The 19,133-nt window shown below is 46.6% G+C and overlaps 1 protein-coding gene across 5 annotated transcripts in view; it reads left to right on the top strand.

Moving 5' to 3' along the window:
• Positions 1 to 19,133, top strand: part of SPTBN1 (spectrin beta, non-erythrocytic 1) — a 192,669-nt gene that overhangs the window by 139,008 nt on the left and 34,528 nt on the right. For all 5 annotated transcript variants that reach the window (XM_027622169.2, XM_027622170.2, XM_027622166.2 and 2 more), the window contains 11 exons: positions 1,441 to 1,553; positions 2,364 to 2,551; positions 3,619 to 3,736; positions 4,853 to 5,011; positions 5,660 to 5,962; positions 7,784 to 7,937; positions 8,605 to 9,475; positions 9,574 to 9,711; positions 10,543 to 11,299; positions 12,194 to 12,396; positions 17,193 to 17,283. In XM_027622169.2, the coding sequence (XP_027477970.1) occupies positions 1,441 to 1,553; positions 2,364 to 2,551; positions 3,619 to 3,736; positions 4,853 to 5,011; positions 5,660 to 5,962; positions 7,784 to 7,937; positions 8,605 to 9,475; positions 9,574 to 9,711; positions 10,543 to 11,299; positions 12,194 to 12,396; positions 17,193 to 17,283 (3,095 nt within the window). The remainder of the gene's footprint in view (positions 1 to 1,440; positions 1,554 to 2,363; positions 2,552 to 3,618; positions 3,737 to 4,852; positions 5,012 to 5,659; positions 5,963 to 7,783; positions 7,938 to 8,604; positions 9,476 to 9,573; positions 9,712 to 10,542; positions 11,300 to 12,193; positions 12,397 to 17,192; positions 17,284 to 19,133) is intronic.

The raw sequence follows: 19,133 nt of genomic DNA, 5'->3' as shown, positions 1-19,133 counted from the left end.
CACATGTGAATGCATTTTGAAAAAGAACCTGATTATCAATTAAGAGTCATTCTCTGTATTCTCTTTTCTGTCTGTCCTAAGTTAAGCAAGTCACCCAGTATTGCCATGCCTCAAACTCCTGGCATCTTCACACATTTACTGCTTCCCTTAGTGAATTCTTACTGACTACCCCGTTTATGCAAGACAACACACCAGGAATATGAGAGGTGGAACAGTACAGGGCTTACCCAGACACAAGGTCCGTACCCTTGGGGATGTAGTCTTGTAAAACAAAATATGTGTAAGCAAATTATAGTACCTGGCATTGAGTGGACTGTTTACCCATGTAAACAGAGTCTTCAAGGGAACGGAGGAGAGAGACAGTGATTCTGGCTATAGGGATTGGAAACAGCTGTGTTGGAGTAGTAACTTTTCAGGTGGACCCTTGAAGGATAGGAAGAAGGGGATGGGGTGGGCAAGGACCTTTTAGGCAAAGGGAAATTGTGAGTAAAGTGAAGGAATACTGGGAATTGTGGAGTGTGTATTGGGAATGTTGAATAGTCCAGTTTGGCTCAGATTGTGCCTGAGAAGAAATAGTAGGCTCTAGAATTAGAAGTGTCACAACAGTGGTTGGCTCTTAACAGGGAGCCTGGTAAATACTCAGTGGTTGGAAGGAAGGGAAGGAAAGTTAAGGCAAATTCTAGAGGATTAAGGGGCTTCTTAGACTTGATTTTTTGTAGGTTGTAGGGCACTTCTGAATAATTTTGAGCTAGGAGAAGGTGTGCTTGCAGCCTTGCTTCTGGAAGATCAACCAGGGACAGTGTGTAAAGTGAATTGGGTAGTAGGGGAACCCAGTGAGGAGGCCCTTGCTTCAGGTCTGCTTATGCGACCATGAGAGTCTGAACCATGAATGACAATAAAGATTCCATAGATAGGATCATCTGGACTCGGATTTGGTGACTAACTGAATACCAGCTAACAACAAGATAGGGATGTCCAAAGACTCAGTGACTGGAAGCAGTTCTGGTGGCATCAGCAGAAATGAGGTTACAAGAAGCAAAAGCCCAGTTTGGGAGTGGATGTGGGCAGGGAGATGAGCATGCCTGGCGAGTAGCCCCATCGCGAAGAATTCTCACTGAATTCTTCCTGTAGTCCTCATTTTTCTCCACTAGTTTTCTTCTTGGTAGCTTGGGATCCTGGAGTGGAAGGATCATGTCTCTTAAGACTTTTATGTCCCATTGCAGTAGTTAGAAGGCATTTATGAACATTCATATCATAAAAGAGTCGGTGAGATGGTTTCATCCTCGTTAGCCTTATAATGCACTGATGGCAGAACTCTCAAATTTAAACATTGAAGACACTGGCCTGTTTCAGTGTTGAACAGTTGTTCTGGGTTGTTCCTGCAGCCTGGGTGGTTGCGCCATGAGCAGAGTACTGAACAAAACCTTCTCCGGGTTACAGATATCAGTGTGGACCACCCTGATGAGAAGTCCATTATCACTTATGTGGTGACCTATTACCACTACTTCTCTAAGATGAAGGCCTTGGCTGTTGAAGGAAAACGAATCGGAAAGGTGAGTTTACACCAATTTTATAAGTTGTGAGACATGATTAGTGTTCACATCTTAATGTACCGCCACTGAGCACCTTGTTCTCCCCATGTGCTGATGAGTTGAGCCGGTAGCAGTGTACGGTGGGCGCCCTGAGACGCAGGGAAGTAGGCAGAAGTCTCTTCATCCCTAAGAGTGACGACGGGAGGTAGGAGCAGCAGCTACAATATTTAGCAAGAGATTTGAGGGGCATCTCAGACCCAGAGACACGTCTCCCCTCAACCTTGTCAGAAAACGGGGTATTGGAAATCTGATGAGGTGGCTGATGTCATGGGTGTGAAATCCTACTTATCCAGTTGAAAAGGCCCCACTGTTGCACTTTTTTATTTTATATTTGGCTGATGTTTACCTGCCGTGTATTTCAGAACACCTCAGACCAGATGATATTGTCTTCTTAATGCAAGGAGAATGGAAAATTCATGGGCACTCATGGGATGGGACCAGGCAAAACAGAGCCCTTTTTGTTTTTTCTAGGCATTCTGGAGCTGTGGCAGCAGGAGTCATTCTGAATCTTAAACCCTGTGCCTGGGGGTTGGGAGGTTACAGAACCAATTACACTTGAGTTAAGCTGTCATCATTGCTCACAAGTAATAGCTGCAGTCTGAGTGCCTATTAACACATAGTTCCTCGAGTTTAAAATGCTTATGCCAGAGTAGCCTAGAACTGTTTCACAGCCAGTCATTAAGTGTGCATGTGCTCTGTAGGGTTATAAGCCTGTTTCCCTTACTTGGCAGTATGATCTTACTGTTCGGTTTTTCTAACTCTTGTTTACAGGTGCTTGACAATGCTATTGAAACAGAAAAAATGATTGAAAAATATGAGTCACTTGCCTCTGACCTTCTGGAGTGGATTGAACAAACCATCATTATCCTGAACAATCGCAAATTTGCCAATTCTCTGGTTGGGGTTCAACAACAGCTTCAGGCATTCAACACTTACCGCACTGTGGAGAAACCGCCCAAGTAAGATGCAGATGGGAATGCGTTACCGTTCGTGTGGGCAGACAGATGATGGCGGCCTCAGACCCCTGTTTTTTGACTTAGGTGACCTCATCTCGTAATGAGTGCCTCTCCCCAGGGGTCCGTCTTACTCCTTTTTATCTGACCCTGAGTGGCTGAGCTGTGTTACAAACCACGCCCTCTGTGAGCCCTTCCCAGTAGTTTCTGCCTCTGGTATCGTGATCCTGATACGTGAGAATCCTAAGAGATAGTACACGTCTCCAGCCCCTTTTCCCAGACTCTTGTGCCTGATGTGTTTCAGAATTCCCTACGCTCTGGATTTTAGAGAAGTAGCTGAGTACATGTATATTGTTTATTATAAGCCTCACAGTGGGACTGAAACAGTAACCCATTGTCAGGTCTACTAATAAGCCTGTAGCAAAGTGTGTAACTACAATGTGTTGAATACAGACAGACAATAAGTAGTTTTATATCTGTCCAGATCAGTTTTTGCTGTCCTCCAAATTGATTTTTGACTTTTTTTGAAAATTCTAATTGTTAAGTAAGGATTATGGACCTTATCCCTTCTTAGAATTTGAAAGTCATTCCTCCCTTTTCTGTAACCCAGCTCAGTTGTGAATTCCTTGCTGCGGTCTCTGAAAGCTATTGAAAGTTACACTAGGTAGTCATTTGAAGTAATTCTTGCTGAATGTATTCAGCTGTGCTCTCTGAATGAAGTCCATCATCCAGGATGTATAGTCTAAACCTTGAATGAAGTGATTAATAAAAGAGTGGTATTGTGTTCCCCCAAATATAAATCTCAGCACCAACGAACCAACCCACCCCACCAAAATTCCACAGTTGGGTGCATTTTGTGTTCTGTAATACCCAAAAACTAATGCACTGTGTTTTCTCTAACATGAGTACCACATAAATTAGACCAGAGATAAATAGCTTTTAAAATTGTATGGCTGTGTGAAAGGTTTTTTTCTCCAAAAGCAAATGAATTTTTCCCCTTGAAGGAACGTGTGTGTGTGTGTGTGTGTGTGTGTGTGTGTGTATAAAAAATTTTTTTTTTCCCCTGCACTTAGGTTTACTGAGAAGGGGAACTTGGAAGTGCTGCTTTTTACTATTCAGAGCAAGATGAGGGCCAACAATCAGAAGGTCTACATGCCCCGGGAGGGCAAGCTCATCTCTGACATTAACAAGGTAAAGCCCATCCATCTGGTCCTGTGTGGGTCTTGACCTTCTGTAGGCTTCATGTTCTAAATCTTGATTGCTAAGAGGGCAGTCTGAAAGTGTCCGTCCCGGCCTGCTGAACTGATGAGTGACAGCAGTGGCTCGGGTTTTGCGGGGGGTCAAGCAAATACTTGTGGTGGGTTGGTCTGTCAGAGTTTTGGGAGGGAATGTTAGAGTTTATCAAACCAGTCTTGGTTCATTCTCTTTACCCTGTTACTCTTCATCTGTCCAAGGCAGTTGACTCTAGCATCTTTAAGTTGCAGAAGGGAGAACTAGAAACCGTATTTCATGTATCTGGAATCTCTAGAGGTTGGGGCTTAGGACTTTGGCTGTTTCTATCAGAGAGGCTGTCCAGCAGTTTCCATTTCGGTCTGTTTTGTCTGTAATTATAGAATTTCACAGTGGGCATTATTTCCAGGTAGAAATTTGAAAAATCTAGAATGTGGTCAGTTTTATACATTTAGATTATTTTAAGTGGAATTTTCTTAATGTAAACTATATTTCATAAAAATTAATTTACTGTGAACATTAGGTGAGGATTTTGAACAAACTGCCCAGATGTGTGAATTAAAAACAAATAGCTCAAAAAAAAAAAAAAAGCGGGGTGGGGGTGCCTGGCTGGCTCAGTTGGTGGAGTGTGCAACTCTTGATCTTGGGGTCATGAGTTTGAGCCCCAATAAAATGTTGAAAAGAAACAGGTGGCTCAGGATGGGGTGAATAAGAGATTCGTAATATTTCTTTCTGAGAAATCATTTATCTTTTTTATGTGATCAGATCTGTTGAAGGTAATTACTGTTTCCTCTCAAAGTAAGAGATTTATAATTTAGTTATATTGCTCCTTATCTACACTGTTTTGTTTTCCAAATATAACACAGGACTTTTAGATATAGATAGAGTGTTCCCATGAGGCCAAACTGAGAGAAAACGATTTCTTTTTTCAAGGCTTAGGAGTCCATGAGGGTGGAAACAGGATGTCCCTTTTACAGAGTTCTCAGGTCTTACTGAGAAGTACTACCTGTTGACTGTAGCCAAGGAAAGAAAGTTCCTTGAACGTTGCAGGAAACTGTTCCTTTTTTGCCTCTGTAGGCCTGGGAAAGACTGGAAAAAGCGGAACACGAGCGAGAACTGGCTCTGCGGAACGAGCTCATCAGACAGGAGAAACTGGAACAGCTCGCCCGCAGATTCGACCGCAAGGCAGCTATGAGGGAGACCTGGCTGAGCGAAAACCAGCGTCTGGTGTCTCAGGTTCTGCTCTAGACCTCATTCGGGGACCTGCTCTCCCGGGGTCATCTAGAAACATAGACCATTCCCGAGGGCCGCAGGACAGCTGCTTATCGACACCCACTGTTCTAAAGTAACTCGAGTCCTCTTGCTCACTTCCCATGAAGAGGATGTTTATCATTGCTGATGTACTTGGTCTTCTGTTTATCTGACTTTCCATAGATTTGGAAGCAGCTCAAGCAGAGTTTGTTTAGAGCCAGTGAGTGAGTGTGAACTGCTCACATTTATATGATTTTTCGAGATTTCTCTTACCTTTCATCTTTGACAGTTGGACTGGTCATGAAATAAGTAAAAGTGACTTTGCCTTCTCCTTGGGTTCGCACAAACTGTCACCTGCTCCAGTCACATAAGCATAAGATGCTAGATACAAGCTTGCACCCCTCTGTAAAATGAGAAGTTGCTGATTTGCTTTGGGGAGAGCATCTTAGCTCTAGCAGGGAGTTTCAAGTGTCCTAGGGAAGGCAGAGACCAGCAGCTGGTGGGGCGCAAGTCAGTGTGGCTTTAGGACCACCAGAGATTGTGTTCAAGATTCAACTTCTGTCTCTCTGTGTTCCAGTTGGATGGCTTTTTTATTTTCTGTGTGGTTTTTCTTTTGCCCCCATTTCTCTATAGGACAACTTTGGTTTTGACCTTCCTGCAGTCGAGGCCGCCACGAAAAAGCACGAGGCCATCGAGACAGACATTGCTGCGTACGAGGAACGTGTGCAGGCTGTGGTCGCTGTGGCCAGGGAGCTCGAGGCGGAGAACTACCATGACATCAAGCGCATCACAGCAAGGAAAGACAATGTCATCCGGCTCTGGGAGTACCTACTGGAGTTGCTCAAGGCCCGGAGGCAGCGTCTCGAGATGAACCTAGGGTTGCAAAAGATATTCCAGGAAATGCTCTACATTATGGACTGGATGGACGAAATGAAGGTAGAACCTGAGTGAAAGGAGGTCAGAGCTGATCCAGTGGGACCTCTCTTTCCTGGCACCTCCCCCCACTGGCCACACAGCGTCCAGTGTGCCCTAACTGCCCGCTCTGTAAAGCCAAAGGGGGCCACATTCGCTGTGGGAAGATTGTTAGTTCAGGAGTTAAATGGGATGTGAGGTGTGAAAAAGTTGCATTGAAAACTAGTTCCATAGCTAGAGGTCTGCTACAGTGATTTAGATTTAATTTAGATCTAGTCCACCGTAGGGAATCAATCAAATTATGGTTTTCTGTGTTTTTAGCTCTTCAGAGTTGAACTAGCTTTCCATGTCATTGATCTGTGTGTGAGTGGCTCTAGTTGGGGCGGGGGGAGCCCAGGAAGGTAATGTGGGCAGGTGGGAGAGGGGTAGGCAGTGTGGGGCAGAGTGCGGGTCGGGAACCGGGCAACCCCAGTTCATCTTGTCAGTCCTAGAGCCATGTAGTCTCCTTGAGCCTCCTTTCTCCATTTTTAAGTTGAGATCGCACTGACTACCTCCCTCATTCGGTTACAGCAGGGATGAAGTGTGGGAATAGTGTACACGTCATAGGACAGGGTTGGCTGGAAATGGCTGCCCAAGCTACTTTGTGTTTCCCCTTCCTTAATTGACAGCCCAGAGCATAGACTTCCAAGCTTTCCTCCTGCCCAGAAAGAGACCTGCCATTGTGCCAAGTCCCTGTGCCCGTTTGTGTTTTCTGCTGCGGGCCGTCGAAGGCTCATCCATGTCAAGCAGTCCCCCAGCTGGAAGGCATTTAGCTCCCTAGCTGGAGCAGAACAGGGCAGTTTGTAGACAGTACAGCGAAGCCCCCTTTGTCTCAGCGTGCTGTGTTCCCAGGCTCGACCTTATGCAAGGGATTGCTTCCTGGGATGTAAGCCCTCGTCTTTTACTTAACCTCTTGAGCCGTTCCTGGCAGAGGGATAGGGTCACCTTGTCCCATCAGTTTGCCCTCTTATTGTCCCAGTTTACGATGTTCTCAAGTATGGTCTGTGTTGACCTTTCAAAGTAGAAATGTTCATAAAATCTAGCAGGGAGGCACTTTTCATCTTATAAATCATGTTGTACATTAAAGTTCAGATTTGGGGCCAGAGACTTCCCTCAGAAGTAGGAGTGAAGTAGAAATTCCATCTGGAGAGGAAGTCGGATGAGGCCCTCAAATTGGGCTGATGGAAGGGAGAAAAGAAAGTGTTAGTGGACTCAAACTGAAACCAAGGAAATTGCTCAGGCCCTACTAAGCAGGAAGCCACCTGACCCTGTTTTTACTTGGTTAAAGATGTAGTTTGTAAGCTTTCAACTAGATTCTTCTCCCATTGACAATGTGAGTATTACCGAGGCACATCAGTAAGCTCTTAACCGAGGAAAACATCCATGGAAGGCGTCAGCAACTTCCGGGAGATTTCTTTTAACTTTGAAATAATTACAACGTTTCTGTCTTCTCTTCTGGAATATCCTTGTGGCGGCGGTTTCTTCTTCGAGCCCCAGTTCACACGTCCTACCGCTTCCCCACTGCCTTTTTTTCTATTCACTTCTTAGTGTATTTTTGACCTGCTTATTCCTGTTTATTCCAGGGTAGATGATCTTCAGTTTCTTATGTCTCTCCTTATGCAGGCTTTCGGGTTAGTTTGGTTTTGTTCCGATATGCTTGTCATTCTGCTCCCCTAGAAGATGCAGGGAGGCTGGCTGGCTGGAGAGGGTGCAGTGTGGTTGCTGGCTCGCAGCTTGTCCAGAGTACGAGACATCGAAGTCGAGGTTGTCTGCACAGATGTGCCCTCTGTTTTCTCTGGTGCACAGGTGCTATTACTATCTCAAGACTATGGCAAACACTTGCTTGGCGTGGAAGACCTGTTACAGAAGCACGCCCTGGTCGAAGCGGACATTGGCATCCAGGCAGAGCGGGTGAGAGGTGTCAATGCTTCTGCCCAGAAGTTTGCAACAGACGGGGAAGGTAAGGATGGACTGTTGGCAGACCTTAACTTCTCTGCCACCAGAGATCCATCTCTGTAGAAGTAGATAAGTTGTCTGTGCCAGTGGGGTTTTTGAAGTTACCATACCATTGTAGGTTCCCAGTGAGTTTGTCATGGGTACACGAGATGCAGTAGGGTGGCCTGGATACTTTATTTAACTCTGTCAGGCTTTTTTGAAATGGACATATATTTCCATTAAATACTCAAGAACTGCTTGGTTTTGAGTGGTGATATTTGGCAGTCAGGCTTTGCCTGGACCACACTCGATGCATACCAGCACCCTGGTGTGGCTGCTCAAACATCTCCTGGCTTTCACGTCTGGCCGTACATATCCTTGTTTAAAGGATCTTTGGAAGGATTTGGTTGTGTTCCTTATATTTGAGAAACAATTGCAGCTGACCTTTTTCTTATGATTTATGTGCTGCTTTGGTTCATAAATGATCACTTTGCACTTGGGGCAAAAACTAACACTTACCGTTGCCCTGCACTCACCCACCCACCTCCAGTCAAGGCCCCGGGAGGTTCTCCATTGCCTTATAACATCGCTCTGCACTGAGAATGGAATTGGTAATCTAGTGGTGAGAAAATGAGTGTAACTCACTACTTGCAAACTGCCGGACTCCCACATCTCTTCCTTGCGTTAAACAGGTTACAAGCCCTGCGACCCTCAGGTGATCCGAGACCGCGTGGCCCACATGGAGTTCTGTTACCAAGAACTCTGCCACCTGGCAGCTGAACGCCGGGCTCGTCTGGAAGAGTCCCGCCGCCTCTGGAAGTTCTTCTGGGAGATGGCAGAAGAGGAGGGCTGGATACGGGAGAAGGAGAAGATCCTGTCCTCCGACGATTACGGGAAGGACCTGACCAGCGTCATGCGCCTGCTCAGCAAGCACCGGGCATTCGAGGATGAGATGAGCGGCCGCAGCGGCCACTTTGAGCAGGCCATCAAGGAAGGTGAAGACATGATCGCGGAGGAGCACTTCGGGTCAGAGAAGATCCGAGAGAGGATCCTTTACATCCGGGAGCAGTGGGCCAACCTGGAGCAGCTCTCGGCCATTCGGAAGAAGCGCCTGGAGGAGGCCTCGCTGCTGCACCAGTTCCAGGCGGATGCCGATGACATCGACGCTTGGATGCTGGACATCCTCAAGATTGTCTCCAGCAACGACGTGGGCCACGACGAGTACTCCACACAGTCTCTGGTCAAGAAACACAAGGACGTGGCGGAGGAGATCGCCAACTACAGGCCCACCATCGACACACTGCACGAGCAGGCCGGTGCCCTCCCCCAGGAGCATGCCGAGTCTCCGGACGTGAGGGGCAGGCTGTCGGGCATTGAGGAACGGTACAAGGAAGTGGCGGAGCTGACGCGGCTGAGGAAGCAGGCACTGCAGGACACCCTGGCCTTGTACAAGATGTTCAGTGAGGCTGACGCCTGTGAGCTCTGGATCGACGAGAAGGAGCAGTGGCTCAACAACATGCAGATCCCAGAGAAGCTGGAGGACCTGGAAGTCATCCAGCACAGGTGAGTGGGAGTGCTGCCGGCGGTGCTGGGGCCACCAGCCGCCCCTTGTTTCCGCCTATGACCAAGGAAGTGAGTACCCTATTGAATTGCCTTTCCAGATTCGAGAGCCTTGAACCGGAAATGAATAACCAGGCTTCCCGGGTCGCTGTGGTGAACCAGATTGCACGGCAGCTCATGCACAGCGGCCACCCGAGTGAGAAGGAAATCAAAGCCCAGCAGGACAAACTCAACACGAGGTGAGTGTGCAGCCAGCGGTGTGCTGGCTCCCTGTGTGTCAGACCAGGGAGGGCGAGGTCACTGGCGGAGCCTTGTTGTCGGGAATTGCCCACACAGGGTCACTGATAATGTGGCCCTGATGTCACAGCATTGGCATCTGCCTTTCAACATACCCTGGTTTTGCAAGAATTGTCTTTTGGGGTGATGTCATTCAAGGCAGCCTGGCCCCTGCCTGGCCCCACATCAGAAGTTAAGGTGTTAGTGTGAGACCTGTCCCCAGTGTGGAGGACCAGGGCATCAAGGTGGCTGATGATTTCTGGAGATGATTTTGAGATGATTTCTGGAACAGAACTTTAACATGTTTTAGATGTAATTGGTGAGTGGAAGTCTTGATTATCAAGTTAGACCTTTGTCCTGATGTTATCTTTCTGTTGGATAAACACATTTGAGTAGGTTATGGTGGCCTCGGTTCTGAAGGTGACTGTCAGGCGTTTTGGGTTTGGAAAATGTTCATTAAGTGCAGTTCAGAGATAAGTAAAATGTGCGTAGCAGAAATGCAGTTACGGAAAAGTAACTGACTCTGGAGGACAGATGTGCTGTCCACACTGGAGCTCCTTGAACAAGTGCCTCTTCATGTCAGGCTTTTTCCAGATTATATCGCGTCTCTGAGCTGTTGAGATGATAATTTGGTGTATATATACTGAGTGAGATGATTGTTCAAAAAGCATTTATTCTCATAGCAGAGATGGAGAGAAAACGACCACTTTGACCTTGACTGTTAATGTCACCGTGTAGCCGTGAGCTGTCAGCCAGTCTCTGACACGGCTCTCTCCATACCCTTGTGCTCACAGGTGGAGTCAGTTCCGAGAGCTGGTGGACAGGAAGAAGGACGCTCTTCTCTCTGCCCTGAGCATACAGAACTACCACCTTGAGTGCAATGAAACCAAATCCTGGATTCGAGAGAAGACCAAGGTCATCGAGTCCACCCAGGACCTGGGCAACGACCTGGCCGGGGTCATGGCCCTGCAGCGCAAGCTGACCGGCATGGAACGGGACCTGGTGGCCATTGAGGCAAAGCTAAGCGACCTGCAGAAAGAGGCCGAGAAACTCGAGTCCGAGCACCCCGACCAGGCTCAGGCCATCCTGTCTCGGCTGGCCGAGATCAGCGACGTGTGGGAGGAGATGAAGACCACCCTGAAAAACCGCGAGGCCTCCCTGGGAGAGGCTAGCAAGCTGCAGCAGTTCCTGCGGGACCTGGACGACTTCCAGTCCTGGCTCTCCCGGACCCAGACGGCCATCGCCTCTGAGGACATGCCCAACACCCTAACCGAGGCAGAGAAGCTCCTCACGCAGCATGAGAACATCAAAAATGAGATCGACAACTATGAGGAGGACTACCAGAAGATGAGGGACATGGGCGAGATGGTCACCCAGGGACAGACCGACGCCCAGTACATGTTTCTGCGGCAGCGGCTGCAGGCCCTGGACACTGGGTGGAATGAGCTCCACAAAATGTGGGAGAACAGGCAGAATCTCCTTTCCCAGTCACATGCCTACCAGCAGTTTCTTAGGGACACGAAGCAGGCCGAGGCCTTCCTTAACAACCAGGTACTGCTCCTCACTTGCCTTTGCTTCCTTCCTGGTACAGCAGGTCCTGCTTGCTCTTTGAAACTTTCTAGCCAGGCTGCTGGTTCAGAGCAGTCCTGTGTGGAAACAGAAGGCTAATTGAGAGGCTTTTTACCCTTCCAAGGCATTGAAACCCATCCCAAAGTAGGGATGGGAGCTGAAGGTTCCTGCGGGAATGTCTTGCCCTGCAGGGTACCATTCAGTTTCAGCTGCTCTCGAGGATCTCTTATGTTCATAGCATGTCCTCATAGTATCGCATTAGATTGGCAATATTCTGTAAGGCAGTAATCCAATTTGATGATTCCAAAAGTACAGTGAGGGGGGGTGGTTTTGTTTGATTGTTTTTTTTTATTTGCTTGGGTTTCTCTCTCTCTCTCTCTTTTTTTTTTTTTTTTTTTGGTGGAAGAACTAAGTGGTTCTGTCTTCCTTGCTCTAGAAGATTCAGGGACTTTACCCAGTGACATAAGGCAGAAACTAGAGAAAGAAAATGGTTGAAGATGATGGCCAACATCAGGGTTGTTAATCTCTTTCAAAGAGAGAGTTTGAAGAGTATGTTGCTACTGGGCAGTGGGCACATGAGAGGACCGTGGTGGCTGATGCATAAAGCACTGCTTGGTTTTCTCACTTTGGGAGAAAATTTAGCCATTTAGCCAAGGAAATTTCGTTCCTTACAGGACCCCGCTAGGTTTTTTTCCCTCCCAACCTTTTGTTTCTTGGATTCAGTAGGTTATTTAAGTATAATGGAGCAAGTGTTACGAAGTATGTGTTGCGTGGAAACTTAGGACATAGGAAAGAGTGCTTTCATTATTCTGGAAACGAGTTATATTTCATGATGTTTCATCTTGCTGTGGTTTTGGTTGTCTCTCTTTGAAAAAGGAGTATGTTTTGGCCCACACTGAAATGCCCACCACCTTGGAAGGAGCTGAAGCAGCTATTAAAAAACAAGAGGACTTCATGACCACCATGGATGCCAATGAGGAGAAGATCAATGCTGTTGTGGAGACGGGCCGGAGGCTGGTGAGCGATGGGAACATCAACTCGGATCGCATCCAGGAGAAGGTGGACTCCATCGATGACAGGTATGGTGCTCAGGCTCCTGAGGGAGAGTCTGGTACCCTGGGGCTCCCAAGCCTCTGAGGCATTAGCCACAAGTCCTTGGGACTGTGGGTATAAATTACCCAGTGAGCAGGGTCTGGATAGCTGGCAAAATTTAATCTATCTACCACAGAAAATCAGTGAGCAGCACCTGGCTGCCTGGAAATGTGGTTCTCATGGTCAGGCATGTACAGGTGTCCACAAAAGAACAGAAACCCTAAGAAGCCAAACTACTATTTAATCAAAGATTTATAACAGCCATGATGCCAATTAGCAATAGGGTATAAGCCATGACCTTCGAGAGTTGAAGTGTGTAGCCTTGTCTCGTGACGGGGCCTCAAGAGCCTCACTTCCCCAGCTTAAGCCCACATTCACCTTCATCCACGCCAGACTCCTCTGAAGCCTTTCAGGAGGGAGTAAGGAGAGACGGCGAGGTTTGCTTGTCCTGAGTACCTGGCAGAGCCACAAAGGAACATTATCAGGCCCTTCTCAGAAAATTGGCTTGGATAATGCTATAATAGGATTTTTTTTCTGTTGAGAAAGGCTCCTTTCCTCTTCCGCCAAGGCATCTCTAAGATTTGATGCTCGTATTTTTGTTTACTCATTTATTTGCAGTTATGATTTTCCTCCCTGCTTGAAGGCCAGTGTACTCTGTTTGTAAGCATCATTCTCACCTTGCCTTGCCTGTTACTAAAGTGGGAAGTCAGGACAGACCAAGATTTGGATGCACCAGGATAGGCTGCTTCTGGTGTGGCCAGTTGCGTCCTGGTTTAGCCCATCTAGGTCAGTCTCCAGCCTCTGTTCCACCCAATCTTCTATGGTCCCAGTTTGGGCTGGATTTAAGGGCTCATTTTAAAACTGATGTCATTGACAAACAGGCTTCTTTTCTGGCTTTCAAGTACAGTGAAAAGGAAGAACTTCTTGCTGAGAACATTTCCTTACTTACCATATCTGGGACCCTGGGCCTTATAAAGTTTTTATGATACGGAGTGAAAGGGGGAATTACTCCCTCCCCGTGAAGACTGAGCTTTTGGCTTTAGCACTTCCAAGTCTGTCTTTTTCAAGGTAACCATACCTTTGAAGGGTGCTCCTATGGAATAGGGTATAACATATATTCTCATTTTGTATCTATTGCTCTTCAAACAACTACAAAAAAGAAAAATAAATCCACCAAACCCTTGAGTGAGTGTAAAAAACAAAGATTAGGCAAGGTATTGTTAACTTAGAGAAAAAGAATTTCCTTTTTTCCTAATGTTAAATCTTGAGTTATTTTGTCAATACAGCACGTCATGCTCGTCTGTGTTAGTCGCGTATGTCTGGTTTCCTGAGGGCGGACTTGGCCGTTAGGGACACGTGCTTCCAGGCAGGCATGCAGCTGCCTTGCGCTTTCCTGTGTGTGTTTATACATCCCCTGGTGCTGCAGCTGTGAGGGGTTTTTGGAAGCAGGTGATATTGTCAAGATGGAGACTCGTGGGTAGGAGAGAACGTTTCAGCAGCCCTTAGTTGTGGTTTAACCTTCCTTTTGCCCTTGACTCGGAGCTTGGGCTCCTGGGCTTCCAGAGCCTCCTTAGGATTTCTGTCTTGAAGAAGAAATGGAACATACTATCCATAAACAAAAGAAAGATGGAAGGGGGAGGGGGCTTTCCATTGATCGGCCCTCAGGATGACTACGTTTTCCTCAGCTCCTGTTCACTGAATTCTGGTTTCACTTTCATATCCCCGGAGGGGATCAGAAACTGATCCCAGAAGATACTTGTCTGTTATCAAAATACACAGCTGTGGGGGCACAAGCTAAGTAAATATCTGAATCTTCAGATCTAATCCCCTGTCCAGAAACATTCTGATGCTCTGGTAAAGCTATTTTCATAAAACGCAAAATCATTATAATGCACTTACGTTCTGGAAATCTTGTCAATTACCACTGAGTTTGTTGAAATGAAAAAAATACCAGAACAAAGACCGTGGCTCTTAACAGATGTGGGTGGGGTGCGAGTGACCTTTAAAGTGCTCATGCCTGGGTGGAAAGGAGCCTGCTGTCCAAGCTGGCCCCAGGGGGTGCGAATGGGTGAGCTTCCTGGCCCAAAGGAAGTTCCAGCCACAGTGCAGTCCTGGGAGAGCAAGGAAACAGGATCCAGCTTTGTAAAGCCAGACCCTGTCTCACATGGGAAAAAGCTTTTGTAGTATCCATCTGTTTTACTCAGGCACCTGTGGTTCTTTACTTTTTACAAGAACCAGAGGTAGACCTAGCGTCTGCCTCAGAGGATGAAGGAGATTTTGAGTCGTACTGTAGGGGTAGAAGGTGAGAAATGGAAATAAAGCAACAGATTTAATCTTGCCCCAAACAAAGAGCACCCTTAGGACTGTGGGAAACTATGGCCAAGTTTTAGAAGCTCCTTTCCTATAATTAAATCCATGATCCAGTGTGAAAGGCCTTCCCCGAGCGCCATTGGTTGCCACTGGTAAACAGTGAAGCCTCGCTCACTTCTCTCGAGGGTTTTCCGAGTCCGCACAGCTGTCGTGCTGCCCCTGTAGCTGTTTTTCGCTCCTCAGAGCATACCCCTCAGATGCCATCATCGTGCCCTCTTGGAGATCAGTGTCATTTGGACACGGGACCCCAGGTCACCACTTGGCCTTTCCCTTCTCCCTGGTCCCACTAGAAGAGGGAGACTGCCTGGCCAGAAATCTGTTGGGCACGTGTGAGACTCAAGTATGTAAGCTACCTTCAGGATTCTGTTTGGTTGTGTTTCTGCATGGTGAGACTTCTCACACAGTGCTTGAATTATTTTTATCTCCATCATTGCCATGAGCTTCAAGGGTGTGTGTCCTGTTGTAGCTGCCAGTTTCTGATTCCTCCTCGCCTTCTGAGCACTTGGGTGTGGCACCGTGGAAGGAACCTGGGTCTCTTACTCAAGACCTTTGACTAAAGGCAGGACCTCCTGCATTTTGTGCCTGAATCCAAATTACCTTCTTCCTGAAGATTGGCTTTATATTCTTACAACCCCCTGCAAATAGTGACTGGAGTTTGAGGTTTGGGAACTTAAGCTTTTTTTGGACATTTCTTCCCCACCCACATTTTTAGACAGTAATTCCTTTAGCCCAAATTCATTAACAGTCTAAATTTTTTTTTTTCAAATTTTTGGTATCTGAGAAAGGGTATCAATGCAGTAAAGAGGCTTTGGCCTTTATTTTTTGTTGTTATAAAAGAAATATAATGTGAAAAATGTGAGGAGAGAAGCTACAGCCTTTAATCTTACCCCTGGCACTTTCCAATCTGTGCCATGGGGTTTTATACCATTGAACATGCATACGCTCTTTCCATTTATTATTATTTAAGAAGTATTTTTCTATTTTTGCATTTTACCTAAGTGATATAAGAACACTAAGTCCCTTTTCCTGAAGCTACGAAATCCTTTTCAACTAAAAAAAATTAGAAAGTCATTGTGCATATCCAGCATATACCTGGCAGCATTATTTCCACTCGTATTATTCCAGTTGCTCTGTAAGCACTGGCACCCTGTAGGAGCAGAGAGCATTTCCCTTCAGTTCCCCAGGCAGATGGCAGCTGCTATGTTCCCACGGTCAGTTTTGCTAGCATTCACTGAGGGCCCGTGTCACCCACAGCGTCACCCTAAGTTCGCTCTTACTCCCGAGGAAGGTTCTTAAAGGTCAGTCAGCAGCTAGTGCTTCCTGAGCTGCTCATGGCATCGGAGAGAATCGGAGGTTGTGTTCTTCCTCATCCCTCCGTGGGGGCCCAACAAGAGAGACCTTGCCCGGGCACTTGCGGCAAGAAATTGCTTTGAGACAGAATGAAAACCCAGCCTCCTCATCTGCCCCAGTTAGTACCCTTTGCTTAGGCTGGTTGGCTGGCTGGCTTAGGTTCCTCAGGAGTACGGGGGGAGCTGTATCACGGCAGTGCTGCTTGGCTCTCGGTGTGGCGTAGCTCCTCCCTGTTGCCGCAGAGCTGTGTCGAGGCCATCCTCACAGCACTCCCGGCGTTCCTGTAGCTGGTCTTCACCGTCTCTGGTGGGGAACCTAAGCCACTGGGCGCATGAAGGAGGTTTGCTGCGGAGTTCTAGCACCGTGATGATGTGTGTGAAGAAGGCCTGTGTGCAGCATTCAGGCTGGGGAGCCAGCACCCCATTTCCCTTGTCACTCCCAGGCTTAGCAGCTCCTACCAGTTCTTGGGAATTTTTGCTTAAGGTTTTGTGCTTCAGCTTCATTCAACCTTGATTACCCTTATCCATTAATAAAGAGTGGGGTCTAGTAGGTAGATAATCTCATCCATCTCAAAATTTTCATTCTTGGTTCATTGTTGTTTGAGGGGAGTTTTTCTCAAGGTGGGAAAATACCTGTCTAGGAGACATTAATTTAAAGCCAGTTTTATATGGTTATCTATATTTTCTTAGCCACAAATTGTCACCCCAGTTTCTTGAAGAGGAGTTTCAAATTGTCTTGCAGTGCCTTAGATGGGGACTTGTACACAGTGCATGCTCAGATTTTTTCCCCTTGCACCAGGTTAGGAAGCACTGGATTTACGTGGCTCATTTGAGGCCATCCTCTGCCTGTTTTGTGGCTTGAACAGGTGTTTTGGTCTCGCGTGCTCATTTGGAGGATGCTAAATTCTCTTGCTTATCTTGCCTTTTTGACGTAATGAGAACTGTACAAGCAAATTGCTTTTATCATATGTAGAAACCCAGGAAAGACATTGAGTTGTAAATTCAGTCTTTCAAGATTCTGTGTTTCCTTTTTTAAAACTTATTTTTTATTATTGTTGTAACAGACATAGGAAGAATCGTGAGGCAGCCAGCGAACTTCTGATGAGATTGAAGGACAACAGGGATCTTCAGAAATTCCTGCAAGATTGTCAGGAGGTATGTCTCCCTTCAGCCCCTCCCTCCCTTTTTTCTAAGGAGAGTGAGAGCATTTGGCAGAAGAGCCCTTGGGATTATAAAATTAATTGAGGCCCAGAAATTCATTTCTAGCTGAGCCAGCATGGCACCTCGTCCGTTCTCTAGCCTGCTACCACTTAGAGTAACTAGATTCTTCTAATCCAGAATAGTCCAGAATTCTGTCCATTACAGTGGACCCTAGCCGTTTGTGGCTATTTCATTTTAAATTAATTAAAATTAAATAGAATTCAGAATGTAGCTCTTCCATCATACTAGGTGGATTTTAAGTGCTCAGTAGCCAACTGTGATTAGCAGCTGCCGTATTGGACAATGCAGATCTAGAACGTTTCCATCATCGAAGACTGTGTGATACCCTAGAACGTTTAATCTAAATGCATTTAATATCATGTAAGTAAGAAGGGAAGAACTAAGAGGAATAGGAACTGGCTACCCAGGTAAGAAGCAAAGATTTAAAGAATATGGACTGAGTTTTTTACTCACTGAAGACCTTGAAATATCCATCTTTCAGGTCCTTGAATACGTGTCTAACATGCCAAGAGCAGCAATTCTGATTTCAGACTCCCAAGTCTTAACATGTGGTATTAATCTGATGAGCCTCATACTATTTCATGCCCCCCCCCCCTGATACGTGCATAAACAAACTTGGAAAACTAAAGTTAGCCAGAAAAATGCAGTTTTTCTGCAAGCTAACTGGAGAATAACATCTGGCTGCCTTCACATGTTCATGAGTTCATGAGCACATCACATTTTTCTGTTTGCCAGAGAACAACAGTGAGACTCCGTCCTCTCTGGTTTGTTGGGTTAAATCCCCTCAGAGGCAGAAGTGGGATGAAGAATATCCAAAGGAAGCTGCAGGGACCTTGGGGGAGGGCATCTGGTGGGTGTGGGGATAGGATCGGGTTGTGTGTGAAGAACATGACTGAACATCACAACACCTTGCCTGCAAACACATTGCTGTGTGTTAGAAGAAATACAGCCCTAACAGCAGTTGTGTTAGATCATGTGTGACAAGTGATCCTTCATGTCCATTCAACTGCTGTCTTACTGTGAATCTTGCAATGTGCTCCAGCCCCTAAAGCTTCAGAAAGAAAGCCCCTGAACTCTGTAGGTTAGGGTCTGTCAGCTTCCTGTGCCACTCTGATGAATCTAGATCTGTGGGGGATTTGCCTGGAGCCGGACAGGCTGAAGACAAGAGAGCCTCTTTGCGTGATACTGAACATTAATAACCCGCTTGGATAGGATGCTCATTTAATGAGGTGTCCGTGTCCCCCAGACAGGACATAGAGAAGAGTAATGGGATCTGAAGTTAGGTACGTAGGGTCGCATGTTGTTCCACAGTGAATACCCGGTGACTCTTTAGCCCTGGAAAGATCAGGAGCTGTTTGCAGCCTGGGCTTTGCCGTTGACACACTAGAGGTCCCTGTATTACTCCTTGATGGTTCCCTGGTAGTACCATTGATGACTCATTTTAACCTCAGGCCATCTTGGGGGGAGAGCGGAGTAAAGAGGATTCCATACTCTTGCTTAAAAGGCAAGTTTAATGAGATGAAATTCATGGACCTGAGCATGGTGAAACCTAGGCTAAGTTTGGGGGACAGAATGCCAGAAAATGAGCAGGAGGTGAGGAGACAAGAGGAAGCCTTGAGAGAAACCCAGGTGAAGTTTTCCCCTGTTTTCCATTGACATATGTGTGGATTCATAAGTAGAAATGTGTGGGGGAAAGTAAATGGATAAAATGATAGTCCTTCCCAGTGGAATCACAGGAAATCGTCTTACTGGGTTGTTAGATCTTCGTTACTACTTGTTCCAAA

The sequence above is a fragment of the Zalophus californianus genome, chromosome 8 (genome assembly GCF_009762305.2).
Source record: "Zalophus californianus isolate mZalCal1 chromosome 8, mZalCal1.pri.v2, whole genome shotgun sequence".
In the NCBI taxonomy this organism is placed as follows: Eukaryota; Metazoa; Chordata; class Mammalia; order Carnivora; family Otariidae; genus Zalophus; species Zalophus californianus.
This window is presented reverse-complemented; position numbering and strand designations above follow the sequence as displayed.